This window comes from Eulemur rufifrons, chromosome 16 (genome assembly GCF_041146395.1).
Source record: "Eulemur rufifrons isolate Redbay chromosome 16, OSU_ERuf_1, whole genome shotgun sequence".
Classification (NCBI taxonomy): Eukaryota; Metazoa; Chordata; class Mammalia; order Primates; family Lemuridae; genus Eulemur; species Eulemur rufifrons.
This window is the reverse complement of record NC_090998.1, coordinates 54,468,743-54,495,118: the sequence shown is the minus strand read 5'-3', so window position 1 is coordinate 54,495,118 and position 26,376 is coordinate 54,468,743. Positions and strand designations below refer to the sequence as shown.

General features: G+C 38.0%; 1 protein-coding gene across 1 annotated transcript in view; it reads right to left on the bottom strand.

The window, feature by feature from the left end:
- The window catches only part of KCNMB4 (potassium calcium-activated channel subfamily M regulatory beta subunit 4), a 56,002-nt gene extending 35,158 nt beyond the window's left edge, over positions 1-20,844 (bottom strand). Inside the window, exon 1 of the mRNA XM_069491315.1 lies at positions 20,509-20,844. Within this exon, the coding sequence (XP_069347416.1) occupies positions 20,509-20,844 (336 nt within the window). The remainder of the gene's footprint in view (positions 1-20,508) is intronic.
- Between the last annotated feature and the right edge of the window lie 5,532 nt (positions 20,845-26,376).

Here is a 26,376-nt window from a genome sequence, read left to right as displayed (position 1 = left end):
CGCCACGGCACTCACTCTAGCCTGGGCAACAGAGTGAGACTCTGTCTCAAAAAAAAAAAAAAAAAAAAAAAATAGAGGTTGAATCTAAACAGAACTAATCAGACCAAAACAAGAAATTTTAATTTGGAAGAAGTTCAATAGTTATTATTTATAACAAGCATGACAGGACATGTAAAAATTTGTTCAATGACTTCTGATCATAATTTAAAATCCTTGAAGAGATGGTCAATACTCTTATGACCATGTAGAACACTGAAACGAAATAACACTTTCTTAAATGCTCATGCACACATTCAGATGCGCCTCATTGATAGCACACAAATTCAACATGTGTATGTGTGGATATATATTCAATTAAATATTACAACCATACTGTCTGCATGAAGGGGACCAATAAGCCCAATCTATGACAAGTCCGCTAGAACCAGGATGGATAGACGGTGGTGATAAAAAAAAAATTGGTGCTTCCTATTTGTGGCAGAATGTATTTTCTAAAGATAGCTGCAACAACACATATCACATTTCACACTCTCTTACAGTATAATGCTGGCTCCTCTGTTGAGAGCTAGGGGTCTATCTTCTCGTCCCTGGAACACGAAGGAGCCTGTGATTACAGCAGAAATGATTCAGTATGACTTCCAAGGCTAGGACAGAAAAGGTGATAAGCCCCTGCTTGCAACTCTCTCGGGAATGCTTGTCCTTGGGACCTTGACACTGTTCTGTGAGGAAGCTTAAACTAGCCTGTAGAGAGAAATCAAGAGAGGCCTGTGTGGGGAAGAACTGAGCTCTCCAGCCAACATCTAGGATCCACTGTGAGTAAAGGAACCTTCAGATGACTTCAGCCTCCAGCCTTTGGATCTTCCAGCCAGGACCTCCAATATCATGGACCAGAGAAAAACTATATCCTTATTTGTGCCCTGTCTGCATTTCTGACCACAGAATTTGTGAACATAATAAAAACGATCTGATCCATAGAGATCTTTGACAGGGGCTAACAGATAACAGGACCTCTAGGATTAAAAGAAGTGAATAGCCTTCCAAGGGCCTCCTTCATTTACACACCTGAAATAAGTTGAGGTTTGATGAAATGAAGTCTACGAGTAACTATGATGTAAGGCAGGGCTCCTCATCCAATCTCAGGCCCAAAGCTCCTTCAATGAAGGTTTGGCAGGGACCTCGTGGTAGCACCTCAAGTTGTACCTACTGAAAACCTCCTCCTAACTTTCCCAAGAGAACATGCAGACATTTACCAGAGTAAATGCAGTGGGACGATTACTAGCTCAAGGACAATAAAAAAGCTATAGACATGAACAGCACTTTACATAGTTAAAATAATTTAAACATTCAATATTAATTTAGCCAAAAATTACAATAGAACCATATTTATTTAAAGAATGAAGGGAGGGAAGTGGGGTGGAATGGAATGGTGTAAGAAAGCTAAGTCCTTATGTTGCATCCTAGGCAGTCAACAGTACCTCAACTGTCTACTTCAGAGAGCCTATTGTTTGAAAACACAGAGGCAAATATTACTAGAAAAAAAAACCTAAAGATAGTTCAAAGCAGTTTTCTCTGAGTGGCAAAAGGGGTTGGGTCAGAGAATTCCTGTTCCTGGCCCCCAAGTAAAGCTATAATACTATTTGATTTTTTAAACTATGTATATAGAAACAATATCAAACATTCATTGAAGAGTTACCATGTGCAAGGTGCTATCCTAGGTGCTTTCCACATATTAACTCCTTTCCACAATTAACTCCTTTAATATAACCCAAGGAAATAGGTACTATTATAATTGTCAATTTACAGGTAAGGAAAGCGAGGCACAGGATGGTTAAGTAGGATCTGAAGTCCACTGCTATTTTGAACAAAAATTAATAAAATACAGAATAGATACCCAAAGTAAAATGCAAACAGTGGGAAGGGTTACAAGATGAAATGTCTCTCTCTGACTGAGCCTCATCCCTGGCAATTATGCTTAGCAGTTATTGTGCGTTTTCCCAAACATTTTCTACACTCTCTCTCAATGTGGATATGAGCACACACGTCTGTGTCTTGCTCTTCTTCGTTCTTTCTTTAACCAATATATCACGGTGCTCTCATATCTGCATACAGAGATTTGCATTCTTTTTTGAATTCTACTGCATAGTTGTACCAAAATTTATTAATAAGTCATCTAATGAAAAACATTAAAGCAGTTTCCAGTCTTTCGCAGTTACAAACAAGAGCAATAAACTTGAACTAAGTACCCATGCACATGTGTGAGAACAGGAAGAATAAAAGGGCCTATGTATACTTTCAAAAAGTATAATTATGGTATTCCAAAGAGATTGCACAAACTGCCCTTTCACCAGCAGTTTATGAAACCATCTTTCTCCATCTACTTAAAAAAAACAAAACAAAAAACTGGCTATAATTACACTTTCTAATGGTGAAATATAGGGCTTGTTTTAATTTACATTTTTAAAGCCAGGGTTTCTTTTCTGCAAACTGACCATCCATGATCTTTGCCCATCTTGGTCATGTTTCTCACTGATGGGTCAGAGTTCTTATGTAGTTATAAAAAAAAAAAAAGAAAAATTAAATCTTTGTTACACAATGCCAAATGTCCCCCCTCATTTTGTCTATCTTAATTTATGGTACATTTGCTTCATAGCGATATGTAATTTTTATGAAATCAATTTGTGAAAATTTATACAATTCAACCCACTTCAAAGACAGACTCATTATCTATAAAGACATATATTGTAACCACCGAAATAAGACTACCACTATCATGTTGTCTCAGACTTACTGGTTCGAAAAAATTTTTTTGGAAATGTAGAGAAGCAAAAATAAAATTTAAAACCTCTGACACTTCTGTCACTGAGATTATTGTTATTTCACGTTGGATTTTAAGTAAATATCTTTAAGAAAAGCTGTCCTATCATTTTCATTTTTGCATATGTATGTTATCATAGGTTTTTGTTTCAGTGTAATCCCAAAATTATAAAAAGAATTTAGAAGTTTTCCTTATTTCTATGTTCTTTGGCATAGTTTAAAGTAAGATTAAAGTTATCTGTTTTCATAGAATTGACCTGGAAACACTGTTGTAGTTGTTTGAGAACTTTCTCCATTCCCTTTACAGTAACTCTATTTCTTAGAAATCTCTATAAAGATTGTTTTATTTTAGAATTTTATATTGTTCTAGAGAATCACCATCTCATCCTATGGTTTCAAATTTATTGGCATAGAATTTGTCAAATTAATTAACTTTCCTTGTATTTCTGATTATCTCCTCATTCTTGTTTCAGATTTTGTTTTTTTGAAGAACACTTCTTTGGTAAATAAACTTGCTGTAGATTCACACCTGAATTTATCTTTCTGAAAATGAGGACAATTTTGCACTCCTTGAAGATGCTCAGCATATTTCCAATGGGAATTCTGAAGCCCTACAAAATTTTAATGCCATAAATGTGTGCTGTTAATTTTCTATCCAGCTGTTCTGACAAATCAAATAAATGTCAGTTGAAAAACACTGAAGGGCAAGGTGTTTGACATTAACCAGAAGAAAATATTCAGTACATCACAAAGGCATGGCAGATAAAGTTAGATGAAAGAAAGCTTAACAGATCCAGGTGATAGATGCTACCACAAATCTGAACAGTTAACCACACCCCACCACAACACTGTGTGATGCCCTCCAAAGACTGCAACAGAAAGTAAGCTCCAACTCAGCAGGGGCTTTGTTAAGTGCATTCCCAGCACTTAGAATAGTGCCTGCCACTATTCTAATACTCTAATAAACACCGGGTGAACTAATGATTCTACAGTTTGTGATGGAGTCCCCTAAACTCTCTCTTCATCTGTGAAATCCTCCCTGCTTGACACCTCAGGAACTATACATGCAAATACCAAGATTGATTTAGTCTACAAGTATTTATAAATAATACTTGCTTGGAATATTATATATATATATCATCTATAATCCTCAGCAGGTGAGGAAACCAAGGATCAAGAGGTTAAGTGATTCGCCTACATGTGCACACTTAATAAGAGGCACCCAGATTCAGCCACGCCAGCCTTTTCCATTACACAAGGCAGCTTCCCAAATGCCTGCTATGTGCCCAGCTCTGTCCTGGACTCTGTTAAGTGGAACCTCAGATGTTCCCTGAAATGGGGCCTGGGGGAGAGGCCTTTCCGTTCCTTTATTATTGTGGTGACTAAAGTTGGTTAGGTGAGATGGGTGTACAGGCACAACACCATGGTTTTCTAAGGCAGTAGCTTCATCTCCAAAACATGGATCCTCTCAGTTGTATTAGTCTTTTCCTGTGTGTTTCCCAGAACATTTAACGTAACATTTCTGGGTTTTCTCTCATTACAAAATTGAGCCATCTTTATTGGGGAAAATTTAGAAGCTACAGGCAGTGAAAATAAAATTAGTGGTAGGTATTTTTCCATCTTGTCACTGATCTTTTATCTTTGTATATAGTTTCTTTTCATATAAAAATTTTAAATTCACATGGACACTGAAAGTCAAATCTCACATCCTCTTGCATTTTTCAACTGAAGGTGTATTAATGTTATTTACCAAAGAATAATGTGTATCTTCTATAGCTAAAAAGACAAAATTATTAATGAAACCACATTTAGTGAATGGAGCTACCAAAAAAAGGAAGAAAATTAACGGTGTGTAGGTATATAAATACATAAACACAAGCACATATTTCACTTTTTTAAAACATGGAATTACAGTTTCATAACTTTGTCAATAACACACCATAAACATCTTTTTATGGCAAAAATATATTTCTACAATAAATTTAACACATAACATTTCATCATATAAATGTGTATCTATTTAATAGTAAACATACATTTATAGTATACACTTACAGTAGACACACTACTATTATAATAAAAATGGTACCCTATTATTGAACATTTAAATTGTTTCAGATGTTTTGTAATTTTATATGATGCTGGAAGTAATATATTTACAGCTACATCTTTCAACAACTCCATAATCTTTTTCCTTAGGAAGTATTGCCAGAAGTAGTATTACCAGGTCAAGAAGTATCTATATTGTACTGGGATGAACAGTGTCCCAATCAAATTCATGTCCATCTAGACCCTCAAAATGTGATCTTATTTGAAAACAGGGTTTTTGCAGATTAATTAAGATGAGGTCATAGTAAATTAGAATGGGCCCTAGCCCAATGACTCCTGTCCTTATAAGAGAAAGAAGAACGTGATACAGAGACACACACAGAGGGAAGAAGGCCATGTGAAGACAGAGGCAGAAATCAGAGTGATGCAACTGAAAGCCAAGGAATACCAAGGACTATAGGCTACAGCCATTAGCTAGAAGAGGCACGGAAGGATGTTTTTCTAGACATTTCAGGGGGGACAGTAACCTGCTGACACCTTGATTTTAGATTTACAGCCTCCAGAACTGTGAACGAATAAATTTCTGTCATTTTAAGCCACAGTTTGTGGTACTTTGTTATGGCAAACTTAGGAAATTATTATTTTTTTTTTTTTTTTGAGACAGAGTCATGCTCTGTTGCCCAGGCTAGAGTGCCGTGGCATCAGCCTACCTCACAGCAATCTCAAACTCCTGGGCTCAAGCAATCCTCCTGCCTCAACCTCCTGAGTAGCTGAGACTACAGGTGCATGCCACCACACCCTGCTAGTTTTTCTGTTTTTAGTAGAGATGGGGTTTTGCTCCTGCTCAGGCTGGTCTCGAATTCCTGACCTCAAGCGATCCTCCCACCTCAGCCTCCCAGAATGCTAGAATTAGAGGCATGAGCCACTGCGTGCAGCTGGAAATTAATATCAATACATGTATTTTTCAGGATTCTGATGCACATTTCCAATTGCTCCTGGCAATATACTACCATGAGCAGTGCATAAGACTGCCCATATCCTCATATTCTTACCAATGTAATATTTGTCGACTTGATAGGCAAAAAAGGTATCTCAACATTGTATTAATATTTCTTTTATCCCTCAGCTTTATTGAGGTACACCTGACAAATAAACATTGTATATATTTAAGAAGTATAATGCGGTATTTTGATACGTGTATACATTGTGAAATGATTACTACAATCAAGCTAATTAACACATCCATCACTTCACATAGCTATGATTTCATTAATACAGTCATGCACTGCATAATGACATTTCAGTCAACAATGGACTGTATACAGAATCGTGGTCCCATAAGATTTAATACTATATTTTTACTGTACCTTTTCTATGTCTAGATATACAAATACCATTGTGTCACAACTGCCTACAGTATTCAGTACAGTAACATGCTGTATAGGTTTGTCGCCTGGGAGCAATAGGCTTTGCTATATAGCCTAGGTGTGTAGAATACATAGCCTACGTGTGTAGAAGAGTATGGCATCTAGGTTTCTGTAAGTACACTCTATGATGTTTGCACAGTGACAAAATTGCCTAACAATGCATTTCTCAGACTGTATCCCTATCACCAAATGATGAATGACTGTATTTCTTTGAACACTAGTGGGAATACACATATTTTTCATGTGTTTCATCATTTATAATTCTTCACTGAATTGCCTTCACATGTTCATGCCTAGTTTTTTATTGAGAGATGGTCTTTTATTGCTATGAGTTCTTCATATATTCACTTTTTTAAAAAAAAAATCCCTGAAAACTAATCACGGTACATATATTGACTTCTGATTCATTTCCCTACCAGGGTGCAAATATTTGCCCAAATATGTCATTTTTCTTTTAATTTTAATGTTTTGAGAAAATGTGTTATTTTTCCCTTATGTCATTAAGTAAATCAGTGAATTCCTCTGTAATTTCTGTCCTTAGTGTTATGTTTAGAAAAGCTTTGCCCACCCCAGAAAATTACCTATTCACCTATATTTAGTACTTTCATAACTTATTTTTGTACCTTTAAAATTTTATTCCATCAAAACTGTTAATTTTAATTAAATTGTATTTTATTTTCCAAATAATTTAAAATATATTCCTAATATGTCCCAAATAAGTTTTATTTAGAAAATTAATATTTTAAAAATATATTTTTCTCAACAATAGGTATGTTTTAATATCATTTACTGAACAGATATCTCTTTGTAAGTTATTTGAAATTCTGAAATTTGCAAAGCAAATTTCTCATGATTTTTGGGGGGATAACAGCTTTAGTGAAACATAATTCATATACCATTCAATTCACCCATTTAATGTGTATACAATTCAATGGTTTTTAGATTAACAGAGGTGTGCAACCACTGCCACAATTGATTTTAGAATGTTTTCATCACACCAAAAAGACACTCTGTACCCTTTGGCAATCATTCCCAATCCTCCCATGCCCTCCAGCTCTAGGCAACCACTAATCTGCCTTCAGTCTCCATAGATTTTCTTCCTTACTCTGGACACTTCATGTAACTGGAGCTATATAATATGTGGCCTTTTATGGCTGGCTTCTTATACTTAGCATGTTTTCAAGCTTCATCTATGTTGTAATTCCTTTTACACCCAAGTAATTTTCCACTATATAGATATAGCACATTGTATTTATCCATTCATCAGTCGATGGATGTTTGGTTTGCTTCTACTTTTTGGCTATAATAAATGCTGCTGCTATGAAGAGTCATGTCCTAGTTTTTGTATGGACATGTTTTCATTTCTCTTGGGTATATACCTAGGAATGAAGTTGCTGGATCATTTGGTAACTCTATGTTTAACTTTCTGAGGAACTGTCAAACTGTTTTCCAAAGTGGCTATATCTTTTTCATTGTTACATTCTTGTGTGAGGGTTCCAATGTATCCACACTCTCGACAACACTTGTTACTGTCTTTTCTAGTAGCCATTCTGGTGGATTTGAAGTGGTATCTCATTCTGGTTTTGATCTGCATTTCTCTAATGACTAATAATGTTGAACACATTTTCATATACTTACTGGGCATTTGTTCACCTTCTTTGGAAAAATATCTATTCATATCCTTTGCCCATTTTTTAATTGGGTTACTTGCCTTGTTGAGTTCTAAGAGTTCTTTACATTTTCTGGATACTCGGCCCTTATCAAATATATGATTTGAAAATATTTTCTCTCATTCTCTGGTTGTCTTTTCACCTTTTCTTTTCTTTTTCTTTTCTTTTTTTTTTTTTTTTTTTTTGTCTTTTCACTTTCTTGATCATGTCCTTTGAAGCACCAATGTTTTCAATTTTGATTAAGTACAATTTATCTATTTGTCCTCTGGTTGCTTGTGCTTTTAAGGTGTCATATTTAAGAAACTGTACCTAATCCAAGGTAATGAAGATTTACACCTATGTTTTCTTCTAAGAGCTTTATGGTTTTGGCACTCACATTTAGATCTCTGATCCACTCTGAGTTAGTTTTTAAATTTAGTGTAAGAATGGAGACCAGTTTCATTCTTTTGTGTGCGGATATTCAGTCGTTCTAGCACCACTGGTTGAAAAGACTATTCATTCCCTATTGAATGTCCTTGACACCCTTCTCAAAAATCAACTGCCCATAAATACATGGGTTTATTTCTGGACTCTCATTCTACTTCATAGATCAGTACGTTTATCCTATGCCAGTACCCCACAGTCTTGACTACCGTAGCTTTGTTGTACAGGCATACCCCATCTTATTGTGCTTTGCTTTACTACACTCCATAGATACTGAGTTTTTTACAAATTGAAGGTTTGTGGCAACTCTGCATTAAGCAAGTCTATTGCCATCATTTATCCAATAGCATATGCTCACTTTGTGTCTCTGTGTCACATTTTGATAATTCTCACAATATTTTGAACTTGTTCACTATTGTTGTATCTGTTATAATGATCTATGATCAGTGATCTTTGATGTTACTACTGTAATTGTTTTGGGGCACCATGAACCATGTCCATATCAAGGCGGTAAACTTAACTGATAAATATTGTGTGCATTCTGACTGTCCCACCAACCAGCTACTCCCCCATATTCCCCCCTCCCCCTGGGCTTCTCTATTCCCTAAGTCACAAAAATATTGAAATTAAGCCAATTAATAACCCTACAATGGCCTCTAAATATTCACATGAAAGGGAAGAGACACATGTTCTTTCACTCCCACGAATACATGAATGATAAGAAAGCCAAACAGCCTTATAGCAATAAGGTATGGAGAAAGTTTTAGTTGTCAGGATAGAAGATCAAATCAGCCGCAATATCCCCTTCTTATGCCAAAACCTCATCCAGAGCAACATCCTAATTCTTCAATTCTATGAAGGCTGAGAGAGGTGAGGAAGTTGCAGAAGAAAAGTTGGAAGCTAGCAATGGTTGGTTCATGAGGATTAAGAAGAGAAGCTATCTCTAAAACACAGAAGTGCAAGGTGAAGCAGCAAGTGCTGATGGAGAAGTTGCAGCAAGTTATCTAGAAGATCTAGCTAAAACAATTGACAAAAGTGGCTACACTAAACAAAAGATTTTCAGTGCAGATGAAACCACCTTCTACTAGAAGATACCATCTACAACTTTCAGAGATATATAGAGAGAAGTCAATGCCTGGCTTCAAAGCTTCAAAAGACAGGATGACTCTTGTTAGGGGCTAACGTAGCTGGTGCCTTTAAGTTGAAGCCAATGCTCATTTATCATTCTGAAAATCCCAGGGCCTTTAAAAATTATGCTAAATCTCCTCTGCCCATGCTCTAGAAATAGAACAACAAAGTCTGGATGAGAGTACATCTGTTTACAGCACGGTCTAATGAATATTTTAAGCCCATTGTTGAGACCTACTGTTCAGAAAAAAGATTCCTCTCAAAATATTACTGTTCAATGACAATGTATGTACCTCATCACCCAAGAACTCTGATGGAGATGTACAAGGAGATTAATGTTGTTTTCATGTCAGCTAACACAACATCCATTGTGCAGCCCATGGGCCAAGGAGGAACTGTGACGTTCAAGTCTTGTTATTTAATAAATACATTTCATAAGGCTATAGCTTGCATAGACAGCGATTCTTCTGATGGATCTGGGCAAAGCCAATTGAAAACCTTCTGGAAAGGATTCACCATTCTAGATGCCATTAAGAACATTTGTGATTCTAGATGCCATTAAGAATATCAAAATTCACAGGAGTTTGGAAGAAGTTGATTCCAACCCTCATGTAGTAAGATTTGCAGGGGTTCAGGACTTCAGTGGAGAAGTAACTGTCGATGTGGTAGAAGTAACAAGAGAAATAGAATTAGAAGTGGAGCTTGAAGATGTGATTGAATTGCTGCAATTTCATGATATAACTTTAACAGATGAGGAGTTGCGTCTTATGCATGAACAAAGAAAGTAGTTTCTTGAGATAAACTCCACTCTTGGTGAAGATACTGTGAACACTGTTGAAATAACAACAAAATATTTAAAATAGTATATAAACTTAGTTATAAAGCAGTGGCACAGTTTGAGAGGACTCCAATTTTAAAAAAAGTTCTGTGGGTAAAATGCTATCAAACAGCATTGTATGCTACAGAGACTCTTTTGTGAAAAAAAGAGTCAACTGATGTGGCAAATTCATTGCCATCTTATTTTAAGAAATTGCCACAGTCATCCCAGCCTTCAGCAACTACCACCTTGATCCACCAACATTGAGGCAAGACCCTCTACCACCAAAAAGAATATGACTAGCTGAAGATTCAGATGATCGTCAGCACTTTTTAGCAATAACATATTTTTAATTAAGGGATTTATATATTTTTAGACACATGCTATTGTACACTTAATAGGCCACAGTACAGTATAAATATAACTTTTATGTGTACTAGAAAACAAAAAAATTCATGTGACTTGATTATAGTATTTGATTTATTGAGTGGCCTAGAACCAAATCGACGATATCTCTGAAGTATGCCTGTAAATTTTAAAATCAGGAAATTTGAATCTTTCAATTTTGTTCTCTTTCCTCAAGATGTGTTTTGGCTATTCGGGATCCCTTGCATTTCCACATGAATTTGAGGATCAGCTTGTCAATTTATGCAAAAAGAAATCTACTTGGGTTTTTGAAAGAGAATGTAATGAATCTGTAGATCAGTTTGGGGAATATTGCCATCTTAATATTAAGTCTTCCAATCCATGAACAAAGGATGTCTTTCCATTTATCTAATTCTTCTTTAATTTCTTTCAATAGTATTTTGTAGTCTTCAGGGTCCAAGTCTTGAACTCTTTTGTTAAATTTGTGAAATTTATTCCATAGTATATTATTTTGATGCTATTATAAATGGAATTGTGTTCTTAATTTTATTTTGGATTATTTATTGCTAGTATATTAAAAATACAATTGATTTTTGTATAATTGGTCTTGTATCCTGCAATCTTGGTGAATTCATATATTAGCTCTCACAGCTTTTTACTTGGGGAGTGTGGATTCTTTAGGAATTCTATATACAAGATCATATGATCTGTAAATAGTTTTATTTCTTCCTTTCCAATCTGGTCACCTTTTATTTATTTTCTTGCTTAACTACCGTGGTTATAATCTCCATTACAGTGTTGAACAGGAATGGTAAGAGTGGACATCCTTGTCTTCTTTCTGATTTGGGGGGAAAGTTTTCAATGTTTCACCATTAAGTGTCATACTAGCTGTGCGTTTTTCATAGGTGCCTCTTGTCGGGTTGACTTCACCCAATATCTAATTACCTCAATTAGATTGTTTCTACTTTTTCACTAATACAAACAGTTCTGCAATGAAAATCCTTATACTTGGACATGTGTTAGAGTTTTCCTAGGGTAAATGCCTTGAAATAAAGTTGCTGTGTTGTCAGGTATATACAGCTTCAGTAACACTTGGTATGTCTGACTATTTTCCTAAATAGTTGATCCAATTTTCCAGCAATGAGTAAGAACATTTTCTCTAATCCTCACCAATACTTGATCTTATGAAATATATTAAATTTTGCTAATCTGATGGATGTGTAATGGTATTCCATAATCTTTGTCATTTGAATTTCTTTGAGATTACTGGAATTGAGCTTCTTGTCACATTTATTGGCCACTGTGTTTTTCATAAATTGCCTGTATATATCTTTGGCCTATTTTCCCATTGTCATACATATGTTATCTTCTTAATGGTTTGTAGACATTTTCACATACACAAGATAATCCTTTGTTGATTACTTGTTTTGCCGATATCATCTACTAGTCTGTGGCTTATATTTTCACTTTGTTTACAAAAACTTTAGTTATACAGGAATTATTTTAATGTGGTCAAATGTGTCAATCATAAAAAGAAAACTATAAAACTTTTAAAAGATGACACAGGAAAATAGCTTTATGGTATAGGCCTAAAAATATAATCTTAAATGGAGTTCAAAGAACAAATCACTTATAGTTTTCTTTTTATATTTAATCTGTTTAGAATTTGTTTGTATGGGTGTGAAGTACACATCAAATTTTATTTCTTATGTAGAGCTAATTGTTCAATCATCATTTATCCATAAGTTTATTCTTTTCCTGATGAATTTCCCATATCTTTTACATCTTTCAGTAAAGTTTAATATTTTTTTCCAAAACATTGCACATAGTTTGTTATATTATTTCTGGGTAGCTTATAGTTTTGGTTGTTGATATAAATGCTATTTTAAAAACCTTTTAAAAATTAAAGTATACACAGCACAAAATACAGAGGAATGTACAAATTATAAGTTTCTTCATTGAATTACCACAAAGTGAAGACAGTTGTGTAATCACCACTCAAGCCAAGAAAGAATGTTAACACCACTCGAAAGCTCACCTTCTTTTTTCCCAAATGTAAATATGCTGATTTTAACACCACAGATTAGTTTTGCCTGATTTTGAACTTTATAAAAATAGGATCATATAGAATGTAGTCTCTCTAGTCACAGATTTAGTTGCATTCCAAACATTTTGATTTGTAGAACTTTTATAATTTAGTTCAAAATATCTTTTTAAATTTCCATTGTGATTTCTTATTCTTGGGTTACTTAGAATTTTTATTACATATTACTCAATATACAAGCATGTAGAGATTGTCTACTACTCTCTTTTGTTGTTAATTTCTAGTTTAATTTCATTGGTCCAGAAAAATGGTCAGTTCTGGTAAATGTTAAGTTGGCACTTAAAATGACGTACCCTGCTACCACTGAACACACTGTTTTATTTATGTCAGTTGGGTCAGTTGGTACACACATTATAGATAGATAGATGCTATAGATAGATATTTCCTGATATCATTTTTGTCTGATTGTTTTATCAATCACACACAGAGGTATGTCAAAATCTCTCATTATCTTGATAGATTCATATATTTCTCCCTTGAGTTACTATAATTTCTTTATATTATATATTTTGAGATTATATTTTTAGGTACATTCCAATATAGAATTATGATAGTCTGTTGAACTGACCCTTTTTAATTATAAAATATCCTTTTTATTATCTCTAGTAACAGAGTTTTTTGCCTCTAAGTCTACCATATTTCGTATAATATAGGTACTCCAGCTTTTTTTTTTTATGTTTGTATTATATGTTTTCCTGTATTTTTACTTTCAACCTTTCTGTGCCCTTACATTTTATGTGGTACTCTTGAAAATAACATATAATTGGGTTTGATTTTTCAAGTCTGACAATCTCTGCCTTTTAATTGGAGGAGTTAGTCCATTTACATTTAATGTAATTACTTATATATTCAGGTTTAAATCTAATATCTTATTTTATATTCAGGTTTAAATCTAATCTCGTATTTTTTTATTATTCCATCTGCTTACATTCTTTTTTCTCTCTTTTGGACTATTTGCTTTATATTATTTCATTTTCCCTACCTTGGTAGTTAGTTATACACTCTTTACAAATTCTTGAACTCCAACACAGAATTACTAAATCGGAAACTTGGGTGGAGCTTCTGATTCAGTGGGTCTAGGATGGGACCTTAGAATGTGCAGGTTAATGGTGCCATTGACAGAAACAAAAGACTCCAGAATAGAAGCAGGTTGGGGGAAATAATAAATTTTGTTGTCATTTTTACCCTTGAAATAGAGAAAACAAAAAGGTAATTATAATCAGAATTGAGAACCTACCTCTCACTAACAGTACTATTATCTGGTTTTCAGTTTAGATCACTTTTAAAATAAAATTATTCTGATAAAGATAATTTCATAAATATAAAGAAAAAAATGGATTAAACTTTCACTTTCTAGGATTTAATTTTTCTCCAATGAAATATAATGCTGCTGCAATAGAGTTAGATTAGAACTAGTAAGGTGGACATTGGATAAGATTTCAAAGTCCATTTGGGCTCCTGAATCCATTTCATGAATGATATAGAAGAAGCAAGTCTAGATATTTTAGGGGATCTTACAAATATAATTGAGATCTTCATAAATGACATCCACAAATGGAGGTTAGAGATAGATCATGATAAATAATCTCAGACAGACAGATCTTAGCATCCTGGAGATTAGACTGTTTCAAAAGAGATGTAATATAGATGCACTATTAATATATTCTGACCAAGTCTTTAAATATCTAATCATATTAGTCACCTACTCATAAACCTTCCTTAGCTTCCGTATTAGTTTCCTATTGTTACTGTAACACATACTTGGTGGCTTAAAACAACACAAATTTATTATCTTACAATTCTGGAAGTCAGAAGTCTAGAATGGGTCTCACTGAGCTAAAATCAAGATGCCAGCTGGGTTGCATTCCTTTCTGGAGACCTAGGGGAAGATCCATTTTCTTGCCTTTCCCCACATTCTTGTAAAAGGACCTACTTTCCTTGGCTCATGGCCCTCTTCTATATTCAAAGCTGGGAGTGGATGGTTGAATTCTTCTCAAATTGCATTACTCTGACCTCCTCTTCTGCCTCTGTCTTCCACATTTAAGTACCCTTGTGATTACACTGGGTTTACCTGGATAATGCAAAATAATCTCCCTATTTTAACATCTACTGATGAGCAATCTTAACTCCATCTGCAACCTTAATTCCCCTTTGCTATGTAACATAAGATATTCATAGGTTTTGGACATTAGGATATAGACATCTTTGGGGAGAAGGGGCATAATTCTTCCTACCATAGCTTCCCAATGTCCACCAAACCGATCCTGGTTGTCAAGGGCCTCTACACTATTGGCTCTAACATACTCTCCCACCTTATCCCAAGACCTCACTCTATGTGTCTTGTGTTCCAGGTACACTAGTCTATCTGCTGATCACCCAAGACACCCCACACTCACACAGCTCACAGCTTTGTTTCGTGCATTTTCTTTTCCTTCATGTTCTGTTCATTCTTCCCCACCTTTCCTCACCACCAAGATGAAATTCAGTTTATTTTCAGACTCATGGCAAATGCTTCTTTCTCCATGAAGCTTTTTCCCTAACCTTTCCCCACTGGATGTTCATATCATAATGTTGTAGCTCCTTGTAGAACTTGTTTTGCTTTGTTTGATAGTTATTTGTATTCCCATCTCCTCTGCTAGGTAATAATTTCCTTGAGGGCAGAGATTCATGGATTCACCTTCATTTGCATGTCTGTTAGGCATACATAAAACCGAACCTTCTCAACCACATTCCTCCAAACCTACTCTTCCTCTAGTTTTCCTCATCTAGTAAAAGAACCTCCATTCACCTATTTGTGCTTGACACAAACTTTGGAGCCATCCATGACTCTTCTTTCCCTCACTCCTCATATCCAATCCCTCAGTGAATTTTGTCAATGACACCCACTGATCTAAGCCACCACCATCTTTTGCCTGTCCTACTGGACTCCCTGTGTCTGATCTTGCCTCTATACCTCTCACTCTGCACAAGTAAACGTGTGCATGTACATGCACACACACACACACGCGCGCACACACGCACACAAATTCTATTTTCAACTCAGCAGCCAGAGGGATCATTAACATTTTTTAAAAGTCTAAGTCTGATGCCCTACTCAATGTCAGATAGCTTACCATCATGCTTGGAATAAAATCCAAAGTCCTTCTTATGTTTTTTAGGATCCTAACCTCATCTTCCACTGTTCTCTGCTGCACTCACTGTGGTCCAACCTCACTGTCATCCTCACAGTTCCTCACACAGATCTGGCAGACACTTGTCTCAGGACCTTTGCACTTGCTATTTCCTCAGCCAGTGGAACATACTCCAGATAGCCACTTGAGTCATTCCTTATTTTGTTTTGGCCTCTGCTCATCTCCTCATGTTCTTTGGGTCTCAGTGCAAATGTCACGTCATCAGCACCACCTTCCCTGACCATCCTGTCCAAAAGAGCAGTTCTTTGCTTCTTCCATCACTGTCTATACTCCTACCCTGTCTGAATTTTCTTTACCCACCTATCATTACATGACATTACATTATAAATTTATTCCTCATCTGTTACTCCCCACACCAAAATGTAAATTCCATGAGTGCTAGAACTTTGTTTTTATCTCTATTCTAGTCTCAGAACCTGGAATCACACATTGCACAGAGTAGGCACTTAATAAATATTTGATAAATGAACAAACTCATCTTTGTATGTCCTCTTGTTTCTTGCCCAGTTATTTGATGATAGATGCTGAAAAAAGGATATGCTGAGTTGAACTGTATGTACATTATCAAACATTATTTAATATAATCAAAGGAAAAACAATCAAGAAAAAGTGCAGTCTTTTTCATGGAGAAATAAAGATTGTAAAGAAGTCATCACACTTCAGCTTAGCCTTTTATTATGTAGTTCTGATATGATGGACCTCCCTAGCATGCAAAAATATATCAAATTGAGTATTTAAGGAAGGAGTTCAGAAACTACCCCCAACAGGCCTCACTGTCTAAACAGGGTGTCAGAGCTGGGTGCACTAGTGGATCTGAAGGGTACCAATGTGATTGCAAGCCATGATACCCTGTAGTTAGGTACATCCAGCTTCAGGGGATATACTTAAAGCCTAAAGCCTTTTCTAAGTTTTTCTTTTTCTCAGTGCATTTCTCTTAAGAGTGCTGGTTTCTTAGAAACAGACTTTTATCCTTTGTTTCTAAGATTTTATTATCAAAGGAAGAAAAAAGCTCAATACAAAAATAAAACATATAGTCTCTAATCACCCACTCCTTCTTGTCCCACAAACAAGAAGGTGTTTTTTAAAATTCATTTTTTCTTTGCCATCTAATGTATACACTGATACAGAAGCAAATGTCTAGAATTAAGTCCATGTCCTTTAACCAATTTTAAAATATCACTTACACACTAGTTTTAAATGATACTCATTTTCCTTCAGAATTGCCTTGAGTCCCTCTTTTTATGTCAACTCCCTAAATGCAACATCTTTTAACCTGAAAATATAAGTATTTTTTTAATTAAAAAAAATTTTTTTAGAGATGGGGTCCCCTGTGTTGCCCAGGCTAGACTGGAACTCCTGTGCTCAAACAATCCTCCCACCTCAGCCTCCTGAGTAGCTGGGACTCGAGGCGTGTGACACCGTGCCACGCTCCAAAAACATAAATATTAATTACAGTGAATCTTTTTTGGTTCTCATGTTGCTTTTCTTGCACAGTAGATGAGCACATTTTCTAAGACAGTGGTTTTCGACTCTTTTCTACACATTAGAATCACCTGCAGAACTTTTAAAAAATATCAATGTCCAGGCCCCATCCAAGACCAAATCAGAATCTCTGAGGGTTGGACCCAGGGATAAGAATGGCCTTTAAGAGTTCCCCAGGTGATTCTAATGTGTAGCTACACATAGTTGAGAACCAAAACTTTTACCATATACAACTGTGAGTCACAAAGAGACAGTACAGTGATAGGAACAGTAGCAATAGGAAACTGACCCAAAATTTAGATTTTACTATGGTTAATCCACAGAGGAGATCATTTCCCTGTGGCTGACTTGTATACTGCATTATATGACTCGATGTAGTGACTGCTTTAGACAATAAGGATATGATTTAAAATATAAACAAATAAATTGAATAGTAATTAAAGATATTTTAAAGAAAGTATCAGCCAAAGATCAAATTTATTCACAATATCTTCCTAGTAGTCTATGGCTTAAGAAGTTACATATTTGTAATATTCTTTTCCCTTCCCTGCCTCTTACTGTAATTAATGCAGCAAACTCAAGGGAGAAAGAAAAGCCCTTATTGTATTTTTCTAAGAAGTGATTTCCTAAATGATTTCTTGTGGTGATAGGTGATAAAGAAGAGAAGGTTGAAGGGGGTTGGAATGTAAGACATCGCAGGGAATCCAGATATTCTACAAAGGAACGGGTGGGAAACCTAGGCCTTCAATAAAGAAGTAAGGTAAGCAGACAAAATCTCCAGGTGGCCAAGATGCAAAGGAATGGGCAATAGGTATTGTCTAATAGCAAGGGCAATGTGAAAACATTCTGCTTTTGTACTGACTCTGGCATACAAGAATTCCCAAACTGAGTATTTAATTGATCAGAAATAGGTGATGCTAAAGAACAAGCTTATATTCCATAAATGCTACAACACAATCATAATGTAGATAGAGATATATTGGTTTAGCTGAGGAAACCTTGTCTAAATTGACTAGGACGTTGTGACTTTCTGTAACATAAATTTATCTTTTTCTAGTTCTGTCATTTCCTGAATACTTTACTCTCTAAGACGTTATTTTGTTCACGTACATCTTCAAAACAACTGTTGCCAAGATCTGAACTGGCACTGGAGGAAAAAAAAAACCCAAAAACCCAGGTTATTTGCATCAGAGAGGAAGAATCTTAGTATTACATAAAGCATTGTGATTGCTTCCAAGTGATTTAAAAATCATTGTCCTAATGATTGCAATTTACTTTTTCTGCCAGATCCTTCAAAATTGCCTGGAAATTGTGAGGCAGTCTTTTGTAATAAATTCTAATTTATCAATGTCTTGATTAGATATTAGCCATTTACTGGTACACATATGTGCAATTTATTAGTGCCTAAACCACTATCTTAAAATAATTAGCAATGTTTCAGCAACTATAGCAACTCCTAAATGATGAACTACCATATAATTTCTAAATCATTACTATTGCTTGGCATCTTTGACATTATTAGTTTAATTCTGGAAAAAAGAATGTTTATGAACCCGAGAGTTCTTTTCAAATTCTGAGCATTAAGCAGATTAACTTACAACACTGGTCTTTGAGACACTATCTCTTCTTCAAGAGCTTGAACATTATACTCTAAATTCTACATTCTAAATTCTTATTCCTATATTTACTGTTTATGTATTATCTTCATTTTTTTAGGTAGATAAATCTTCACTTGTCAGCAGAAGCATTTTTCTGAGAGGAGTCATATTTTTAAAAAGCAATTCTTTTAATTTCCCAAATTATTTATTGTTTAGGATATAAGACGAGTTTTAAATTTGTTTTAAATATTTTTAAAATATAAACAGAAATGTTTTTTCTTTTGGATTAATATAAATATATCTTGTCACATTTAATAGAAAGTTTTCCTGTGTACACAGATTCATTCCCTTCTGGACTATTTTCCTGCTTGATCTTCAAACACAGCTCTCACAAACAGGAAAAATGTCAGTAACTTTAAAAAAGATACACACCTTTACTTTGATAGTTAAGCAACAAGGAGAGTAGAAAAGACCAAGGGAAGATAAGAAAACCCTTCTTGTAAAACCAGGTGCACTACAAAGCTCAATTAGTTCACAAACTGAGGACACTGCTTTTTATAAGTTCTTTTTCTCCACTGGGAACAATTTTCTGAGTCTCCCTCTCTCTGCTCTCCATATGGAAGTCCTAACCAGGTTTTACCTTTTTTCCCCCTTCTTGCTTGCCTGTGAGACCAAAAGTTGTCTGGGAAGGAATATTTGGTACATATCACTGAGGGGTTTCTATTAACAGTAAGTTTTATTGTTTCCCAGACTGCTCCTTACGGTCCCTAGACAGAGTCACCAGGTGCCCTCTAGACCCTTTGGGGAATCTATTTCATGAAAACTAGGAGCCCTCTGTACCCCCAAAAATGGACCCACACAGATTTTCCCATTTGATTGCAGGTTGTCTGTCAACCCTCAAAAGCTTACCTCTGGACCCCAAGTTAAAATTGTCTGTGTAAGCAAGAACTCTCCAACAATTTTCGATGGGTAAAAGATCCCCTTGACCTTTCACGGAAGGTCATTCCATCTGAGTCCTTGACCAGGCCAGTTGAAGCTCGGACCTCGACTGTGCACAGGAGTAGGTGGATCCCCGCTAACCACTGGCTTTCAACGGAGGAAAAGTTAACTTTCTTGGCTCCTTGCATTCCTCCAAACCCCGTCCGGTAGGCGCAGGACCTGGGCTGGGTCGAGGCCTCAAATCTGAGACAGGTGTTAAAGTGAGCCTCTGGGCACCACAGGTCGCCGCGCACAAACCCACCTGAAGGACCAGAGCCCTGGGGCTCCCTAAGGTACTCACGTTTGAGTGCAGCCGGCGATGCCTGGTCTCCCCCTAGCAACGCGAACAGACTCCGAACCCACCCCGCGCGGGGTCTGACACCCAGGCTGCCCCCAAACCTCAAGAGCTCCCGCAAAAGCGAGGTTCGCGGGGAGCCCCTGGGCGCGCGGGGCGTTCTTACCTTGGGGTTGGTCAGGAGCTGGTGCTCGTCGCTGTGCAGAAGCGCCCTGGAGTTGGACTCGGAGTTGTTCACGTAGACCTGGACGCAGGGGTACTGCGAGGTGCCCCTGCAGTCGGCGCCACAGGTGAAGGTGCACTCGAACACCTCCCCGATCTGCTGCACCGACAGCACCGTGCAGTTGGCCTCCGTGGCTTGCAGATCCTGCAGCGCGGGACTGAGCCAGCAGAAGCCGAAGATGAAGAACAACACGACGCCGGAGATGATGAGAAACAAGCCGAGCCGGATGCTCTTGTCCTCGGCTTCCGTGTACTCGTAAGCCACCCGGAGCTTCGCCATCGCCCCCCACTCTCGGCGGCTGGCACGCTCCCCCCGCCCCCTCCCGCCCCCGGCGCCGAGCCCGACTGCCTCGGGCGGGAGGAGACGCCGCCGCCACCGCCGCCGCCTCGCGACAGCAGGGGAGTGGGCGGCGAGGGGGAGCGCGCGAGAACAAAGGGGCCGAGGCCGGCGACGCCCCCGGCGGCGGCAGCGCCCCCCCACCCCCCAGCCGCCGCCCGGGCCTCGCGGTGCGGCAGCCGCTTCAGAGCCTCCTGCACCCTTGGGCGCTGGGAGCGCGCGGACCGCTCCAGCCTCCAGCGCTCCCTGCCAGCCTCCGCCCCCGCACTCTCCCCGCCTCCCCCACCCCGCCTCCTCTCGCCGCGTGTCTCCCAGTCTCCATCGCCCGCTGGCCGCTCCTCCGCGGACTCGCCGGGCAGCTGCCCCGAGGGTAGCAGCGGCGGGGCTGGGGCGAGCCCTGGGGCTCCCCCGTGCGGGAGGCGGCTCCGCCCCGCCCCGCCCCGCGCCCTCCTGCCCCGCCCCGCCCCGCCCGGGGGCGTCTCCTGTAGGCGAGGAGCGGGCGAGCTCCGGAGTCGGCGGCGGCTGCGCCCGGGATCCTCGCTAAGTCCCCTTGGAGGGGCGTCCGAGATGAAAGCTTAGGATTAATACAGTTTAACCCGAGTGAAAGTTAAAAAACAAAAAAAACCAAAGAGGGGCAGGGTGTAGTGCCGGTGGCGGTGGAGCGGCGGGAATCTTGAACTTCGAACGCGGATTGGTCAGCCAGCAGGGAAGCGTGAGCCCGCGGCCAAACAGCGAGCGCTCCCGGGGAAGCGCTCGGTGACGGTGTAGGACACCGGCGCGGCGGGGGCCGGGCGGACGCAGGTGGAAGCCTCGGGGCCACAAGCGTGCGCTGGGGCGCGCCCCGGGGAGGCCCCAGCCGCAGGTTCCCGCCGCGGGGCTGGAGGCGAGACCCAGCCGCACCCACGCCGCCGCCGCCCCGGCGAGTGCAGTAACGGTCCGGCTGCCAGGCCCGGCCCTCCCAGCCGTCTCGGCGCAGGCCCGCGCCCCCTGGCCCTAGTGGAACAGGCTGAGTCAGACAGTTTGCTGTGGAGGCAGGAGGCTGCGACTGGCAAAACCAAGGAAACACTGCCTGGCTCCTCCTCGGTGGATCTCGGGGCAACTTAGGTCTCCGGCAGCCGGGTCGACCCCAACTTCATTTGCCCCCATGGCTGGGGCTGACTGAGTAGGGACCAAAGGAAACAGGTGGAGAGGCTTGCAGCCTGGAAAGAAACACTGCTTTCCCATCAGGACTGTACCCTCGCTTCAAGGCTCCCGAGAACAGAATCATTCCTTTTGTGTTTCCCTCCTTAGGAGTCTTGCCACCCCTGGCCTGCCCCCAGGATGGTAGATGAGCTTTCCGGGAGCGTTGTGCAAAGCGACAGCAGCAAGCAGACCCAATTTGGGACAGGTACCGTTTCTAGAGCAGCGTCTGCTCTCTTAATTCTTCCCGTTGCTCTCTCCACCTTTACCCGCCCCGTGCATACTTTGAACTTTTATTCTTTTGGTGACCTTTTTTTTTTTAAGTTAAGATTACCTTTTTCCAAACCACACTTCTATCATAAAATCAAACTTGGGAACTATTTCAACCTACATTTTGAAGAATAAAATCAGAATGTTCGCTTCCTTGAGAAATACATAAACATCTTTTTCTTGGTTTGTAAGTCCCAAATGAATAAACTCTAAATCGATTTATATTCTTGATGAATATGGAAACACAGAATCATGGAATTCTTGACTTATCTTTCCTGGACTTGAAATGTTACCTAACCGGTATTGAGTACCTTTCAGCTGCAGTTCTGATAAGTTTCTTATTTTGAAGTACTGCAATACATTCCTTTATGTGCTTAGGTAACAAGCATTTCCAAGCAATGGGCAAATCAAGTTTAATTACAGGAAGACCCTAAGTGTTTTTCTGAATAAATTAAGAGACGCAGGATTTTGGAAAACTTCCAAATCAGGAAGCTGCTTTGTACTTTAGTAACTTTCAAGTTTTGAGAGAGATTTCCTTTTTTTTAAACCTAAGAATTATATTCTTTTCTTCTTTTTCTGTTGGCTTAAGGACAATTATTAGTGATTACATTACCTAAAAGGAAAAGTGAGTTCAGTAGTTGAAATAGCTTAACTTGAGATCACAAATCTTTACTCTAAATCTTTTTCCTGTTGCAGGTTATAATAATTTTCGTTTTTTAGAAAGCGAAAGCTGAGTCTAAAATCTGAGGCAGTGATGAGCAAATAACAAAATCCAATTATGCTAGCTTGGTATGCTGAGGGACTGAACCTTGAGGCAGAATTAATTCCTATTAATGCTCATAAAGCACAGGGATGGGGGGAGCTGTGAATAATTTAATGAAGATGATTCATTTTTCAATGATTCCAGAGCTCAAAGTATTCTGTGAATGAAACCTATGCCTCCAAACTGAAGTAAGGTGGTCCTCTAAGTCTACAGAGCAGTATCAGAAAATTCTGTCTTAAATTCTTAAAAGCTTTTAAATCCATTTTTTTTCTAGTTCTGCATCTAGTCAATTTTTCCCCTAACAGTTAAGGTATTTGAAGAAACTGTAGCCATCCAGTCTTCTGTTCTTTAGGCATTTACTTTTCTCCTGTTTCCTATTTTTAAATTAGCTTGCTTGTCTTCTCTGAACTCTTATCTTCATGTCTTTCTTATTGGAAGTCAAACATATCAAAAGACTTCACAAATCAGTTTCTATTTCATCCTTAATGAAACACTGGAAATGTTTGTTATTAGTTTCATTTACTTGAGATGGGGCTGCCTTATCACATTCACAATGAAGATTGGATATGTCAGCCCCTCAATTTCAGAAAATGGGTCACCATTTACTCTCTAAGTCAAAATGGTAGTAAGAACCCTGGGGACCTCAGAAATGCTAAGCTCTGAGGTCACCTAGCATCTTCTGTTCCCTGTGGACGGTAGAGGCAGCACAGAAAAAGGAGCTAGTCCTTTCTCTGAACAGTGTTCCACCAATTAAAATTAGGATTAACAACTCTAATATTGAGAACCAGACTGACTTATTCAGTGTATGTCATTGCTGAAGCAGTGTTTCGAGGAGAATCGTGGCTGAGTCTTGATGAAGTTCCATTTAAAAGAAAAATAAAACCTATCTAAACAAGAACATTAAAACCTTTATTATTTATAATTTGTTCTCATGATCCATATTCTTCACAAGGTCTTGTGACTGATGTTTAAACCTGCAATATACCATTTCATATGTATATGCCATTTTATTGAAAGATTCGAAAAAGAATTATAAAGAAGGCATTTGTATCCTAGGAATAGAAAGGCGTTTAGAGCATGTTGGGAAAATGTTTATACGCTATTTTAAACATTGGCACATTACTAAATTTTTCAGTAACAAACTGCTACTAAACACTTGAATAGCTAAAATACATAGGTGAGGAAATTAATATTGTATCTTACCTTTTTTCATTAAAATGCACATTTTGGATAGGTTTTAGATCTTTGTAACTAGGATAATTAGATAAGAATAAACATAATGAAAGTATGAGTGATCCAACAAAGAAAACCATATAGCAACATTGTATATTTTTTGATTTAGTAACTATAATTGTAGATTTTGTTAACATAGAAAATCGAGGCTGGGCATGGTGGCTAACACCTGTAATCCTAACACTTTGAAAGGCCGAGTGAGGTGGGAGGATCGCTTGAACCCAGGAGTTCCAGACCCGCCTGAGCAACAGTGAGAACCTGTCCCTACAGAAAACTAGAAAAATTAGCTGGGAATGGTGGCACAGGCCTGTAGTCCCAGCTACTCTGGAGGCTGAGGCAGGGGGATCACTTAAGCCCAGGAGTTTGAGGTTGCTGTGAGCTATGAGAGGGGCTGCACTCTAGCCCCACAAGTAAGACCCTGTCTCAAAAAAAAAAAAAAAAAAATAGAAAATTGAGTTTCCTTTTTGTCTGGTTTTAACTTTGAAGTGTTTACTGTTATACTAAATGATTTCCAGCTTGCTGATACCAAGAAATTAACTTTCTTGCCATACTCCATTATGAATGTCAATATTTGTTACTATCTTGAAAATTTTAAACTCAAATTTCCTATGTGACCACTGTATTTTCTAATTATCCTTGTTTTTTCCTGGCCATAACATTTACCTATTATATTGAGCATTTTATTATTACTGAGGACACTACTTACTATTTCTGTTTATAATCACAGTATATTAGAACAGAAGGGGTCTTAAATATCAGAAAGCTTCCAAAGACTGCATTTTGTTTGAACTAGTAATTATTTAAAATATATTTTAAAAGTTCTAATGTATGTTTGCATATAGCCCTTATATTTGCAATTGAGAAAAGCAAAAAACATAGGTAATCAATTTACATTAGTAAATTATTTGAAAAAAAATTTTTTTAGAGACAGGGTCTCAATTGTGCAGTAAGTGCAGGCTAGAATGCAATGGTGTGATCATAGCTCACTGTAACCTCAAACTCCTGGGCTTAAGCAATCTTCTTACCTTGGCTTCCCAAGTAGCTAGAACTATAGGTGCCTGCCACCACACCTGGCTAATTAAAAAAAAAAAATTTTTTAGAGGCAGTGTCTCACTGTGTTGCTCAGGCTGGTCTTGACTGAACTCCTGGCCTCAAGCAATCCTCCCACCTTGGCCTCTCAAAGTGCTGGGATTATAGGCATGAGCCACCACAACTGGCTGACATTAGTAAATGTTTAATACCATAGTGGTAGTGCTGGCTAGAGTTCCTAAATTCTCACTAGCTGCTAGTCTTTCATGATAATTGAAGTGAATTTCTATGGGAGATATTTATACACATATATAGTAAAATGGAAATCAGCTTTCAAATTAGAAAGCTAGAAGCCAAGAGGTTTTGGTTCCAGCTTTAATAGTAAATAAGTTGACATAATGTAAATACTGTCTTAGTCCATTTTCTTTTGTTAATACTATACCTGAGACTGAGTAATTTAGAAAGAAATTTATTTCTTACAGTTCTGGAGGCTGAAAGGTCCAAGAACATGTCAGTGGCATCTGGTCAGGGTTTCATGTTCTGTCATAACATGGCAGAAGGCATCACTTGACGAGAGCAAGAGTGTGCTTATTAACTCGTCACTCTTCTTCTTATAAAACCACTCGTCCCATCATGGGGGTTCTACCCCTGATGACCTTATTTAATCCTAATTACCTCCCAAAGGCCCCACTTCCAAATACCATCAACATACAAATTTGGGGATTTTCCAACACATGAAATTTGGGGACACATTTAAACCATAGCAATAATTAATGTTAGATTGTTTTCTCCTCTTCACCTGAAAGGGTTGGACTAGAAGATAGTTTTAACATTCTAGTATCTAATTCCAAGTTTTTGTTCTTAAAATTTTGGGTATTACTATGTAACAGCACCAAGTCAAATGAAAAGTTCTTTTAACATAATCCCAAAATATGGAAAGTGTCTCCTAGCATGATGGCTAATAGGGAGCGTTTGTCTTTGGAGAAATGGACCTGTATCTG